At 59.9% G+C, this 3,070-nt stretch overlaps 1 protein-coding gene across 2 annotated transcripts in view; it reads left to right on the top strand.

Annotated features, from left to right (window-relative positions):
* The window catches only part of COX4I1 (cytochrome c oxidase subunit 4I1), a 7,053-nt gene extending 4,220 nt beyond the window's left edge, over positions 1–2,833 (top strand). For both annotated transcript variants that reach the window (XM_014589366.2, XM_006152557.3), the window contains exons 2-4: positions 1,143–1,310; positions 1,767–1,898; positions 2,590–2,833. In XM_014589366.2, coding sequence (XP_014444852.2) covers positions 1,143–1,310; positions 1,767–1,898; positions 2,590–2,726 — 437 coding nt within the window. In that variant the 3' untranslated portion in view covers positions 2,727–2,833. The remainder of the gene's footprint in view (positions 1–1,142; positions 1,311–1,766; positions 1,899–2,589) is intronic.
* The last annotated feature ends 237 nt before the right edge of the window (positions 2,834–3,070 follow it).

The raw sequence follows: 3,070 nt of genomic DNA, 5'->3' as shown, positions 1-3,070 counted from the left end.
CCCCCCCCCCCGCCCCCAGCCGGTGGGGGGTGGCGTGGGCGGCGTGGGCGCAGGCTGGGCAGGTACAGGTGGGCCGAGGGCCCAGACCTGCCGCAGATGGCCAGGACCCATTGCTAGAGCAGCAAGCACGGTGTGCCTCCCAGCCAGCCCTTAGTGTTGCTGCAGTTTGGCTGTGCGCGTAGGTTTCGCGTTCTGTTTGGATGTGATTTATGGGAAGCGTGAGGGTCTCGATCTGACGAGCTTACGGTAGTGTAACCACACACAGGATGTCCAACAGACCTCTCCACAGCCTGAAAGTTCCTCGCGTCTAGTCCTTGATGAGAAGCCAACTTCTGTCCCCGTACAGTGGCACAGGCACGGCTCATGCTGTGGGTATTGGGATCCTGCAGAGATAGAGTCCCCTCCTGAAGCCTTCCAGGGCCTTCCATTGCATTAGTAAAATCCACAGCTACCTTGTTAGAGCTGGTCTTGCCCTCAGTACTTAAAAGGCGGTGACTACCACCACAGCCACCTCCACCCTGCCCAGTGGCCACCCCAGCCTTAATCTGTCCCGCATTCAGCTGAGTTGGGGGTGGCTGCTTCTCTCCTCATCTGCCTTCATTTCAGATGTAACATTTGAGTTTTGGGCACCAGCAGTTGGCGTAATGGCTATGTCGCTGGACTCTCAAGTATTCGACCGCGGTTCGAGTCCCGGACCCGGTGGCTTAAACTCATGCTGGGCACGTATGCGTGCGTGCCCAAGATCCCAAGAGGAGAGTGGAGAAGAAGGGATTGCGGCGTGGCCATCCCCCCTGGGGGGTGATTTCTCGCTGTCTCTAGCAAAAACTCTCCGAAAAAAAAAGTTTTTTTAAAGTTTACTTGCTCATTCCATGAGAGATATAGGTACCCCCAACTGAGTCCCGCCTGCCCCTGTCCTGGCAGCTTTTGGGTGCAGTGCTGAGAAGTGCTCCCTCAACAGAGGCACCACCCACTGTCCTGCCGTGGGGGCGGGGCCAGACCGATGGGTCTCATGTGTGCAGTGGCCACGCACCCTGAGGTGGTCAGTGTGCCGTGTGTGCACGCGCTGTCACGGCGCTCGGGAGCGCTGCCTGCTCGTGACACCCGGCCTGCATGCATTGTCAAGGGTCTCCCTGTGTTTTCAGGAAGCGTGGTGAAGAGTGACGACTTCGCTCTCCCGAGCTATGTTGACCGCCGTGACTACCCCCTGCCCGATGTGGCCCACGTCAAGCACCTGTCTGCCAGCCAGAAGGCCCTGAAGGAGAAGGAGAAGGCCTCCTGGAGCAGCCTGACCAGGGATGAGAAAGTCGAGTGTGGGTATCGAGGGGCACCCGGGAGCATGGGACGGTGTGAGGGGCAGCTTGGCCCAGCCGGGCTGCTGTGGCTTCTGGGTCCTGTGCTCTGCCAGCTGGCTGGGTCACCTGCCTGGGAGCCTTCCCTGTGCTGTGGGCCCCAGCCCCAGGAGGGGCTGGCGCCGAGAGGCCTCTCTGCCTCGATGGGGCCGCTCAGCCGTTGCAGGACGGCAGCAGCGTCCTCTGCTTGGAGACAACCTTTGCTGTGATCCGAGCGAGTCACTTCTCGGTGGCTTTCTCCCCTACGCAGACCCTGTGCTTCTCCGCTTTGCCCCTGGCACGTCCACGTGAGGGCATGAGCGTGTGCGCACGTGTGAGCCTATTGACGGCCCGGCCCCTTGACCTGTGGCCAAGTCCACAGGTGTGCTGTCTGGGGACGGCGGAGGCAGCCATCGTAACGCTGTCCCCTGCCCGCAGTGTACCGCATTCAGTTTCACGAGAGCTTCGCCGAGATGAACAGGGGCACGAATGAGTGGAAGACGGTGGTGGGCGCTGCCATGTTCTTCATCGGCTTCACCGCGCTGGTTCTGATGTGGGAGAAGCGCTATGGTGAGTGGGGGCGGGCACCTGGGGGAGCCGAGGCTGGGCTGCTTTGGAGCCATAGCTAGGAACCTCCAGGCTGGGGCCGGAGCCCACTCGGGATCGTGCCTGGGTGTTAGGAATCGCTCCTGTCAGCGAAGCGGTGGGGGCTGACTTGGGAGCCAGGACCTGGTTGGTTCGTGGAGTAGAGGCCTCACTCCTCTGAGTGCCACACAGCAGGGCGTGCTCTCCAGTTGGCTGTCAAAGGTGGAGCAGGAAGGAGGTCCTGTACTGGCCTGTACCTTGGCAGCCCGGGTCCCAGGGCTTGGGCTCTGCAGGGCCGCCTGCCCACTCTCCGTGGCTTCTCCTTGGCCCTGTCTGGCAGAGGGAGTCCTGCCTTCTGCCTGGGCTGCTCCTGTCCTGTAGTTTGGGGTAGGTGCCCGAAGACCAGGCCCACTGTTCTCCCAGGCCGCTGCCGGCTCTGCTGCGCGTGGCTTGTACGCTGTCACCTGTGGCCTGCGGGAAGAGGGCTGCCTTAGCGCGATCATTTAGTTGTGATTTTTCTCACATAGACAGTTTAACAGCAGCAAGGGTTGTCAGTGCCCAGGAGCGAGGCGTGGGTCTGAGAGGCAGAGGGCTTTGCTGGCCCGGCTGCCAGTGGGGACCCTCCTGGGTGATGCTGGCTTACACTACCTAAAAGCCACCCTGTCTGGGACTGTAGTGTACGGCCCTATCCCGCACACCTTCGACAAGGACTGGGTGGCCATGCAGACCAAGAGGATGCTGGACATGAAGGTCAGCCCCATCCAGGGCTTCTCCGCCAAGTGGGACTACGACAAGAACGAGTGGAAGAAGTGAGCCGCACTCCCACCGGCGCCGCCCTCCGTCCGTCCCCGCGCGGCTCCGTGTACCTGTTGGAGACTTGTGGCAAGTTGCCCGTGCGAATAAACGACCAGTTTACCTGATGCCCTCTGTGCTCGGTTCTTCGTGGGTCACTGCGTGGGAGGGCTTGCTGTTGAACGTGATAAGTTTTCTCCCGTGTCAGATACATTTTGTAAATATTGGTGTAAGTGAAGCGACAAAAGCTTTCTACCTTAAATTGTCCAAGGAAGGGGGGGCATAATAGAGAAGTGAGAAATTGATACTCCAAGGACTCATTGGGTTTTAGATGAGATGTTTTATATGAGAGTAAAATCCCACGA

The sequence above is a fragment of the Tupaia chinensis genome, unplaced genomic scaffold, assembly GCF_000334495.1.
Source record: "Tupaia chinensis unplaced genomic scaffold, TupChi_1.0 Scaffold000355_1, whole genome shotgun sequence".
Lineage (NCBI taxonomy): Eukaryota > Metazoa > Chordata > Mammalia > Scandentia > Tupaiidae > Tupaia > Tupaia belangeri.
The sequence above is the reverse complement of the archived record's forward strand: the minus strand, read 5'-3'. Positions and strand labels throughout refer to the sequence as shown.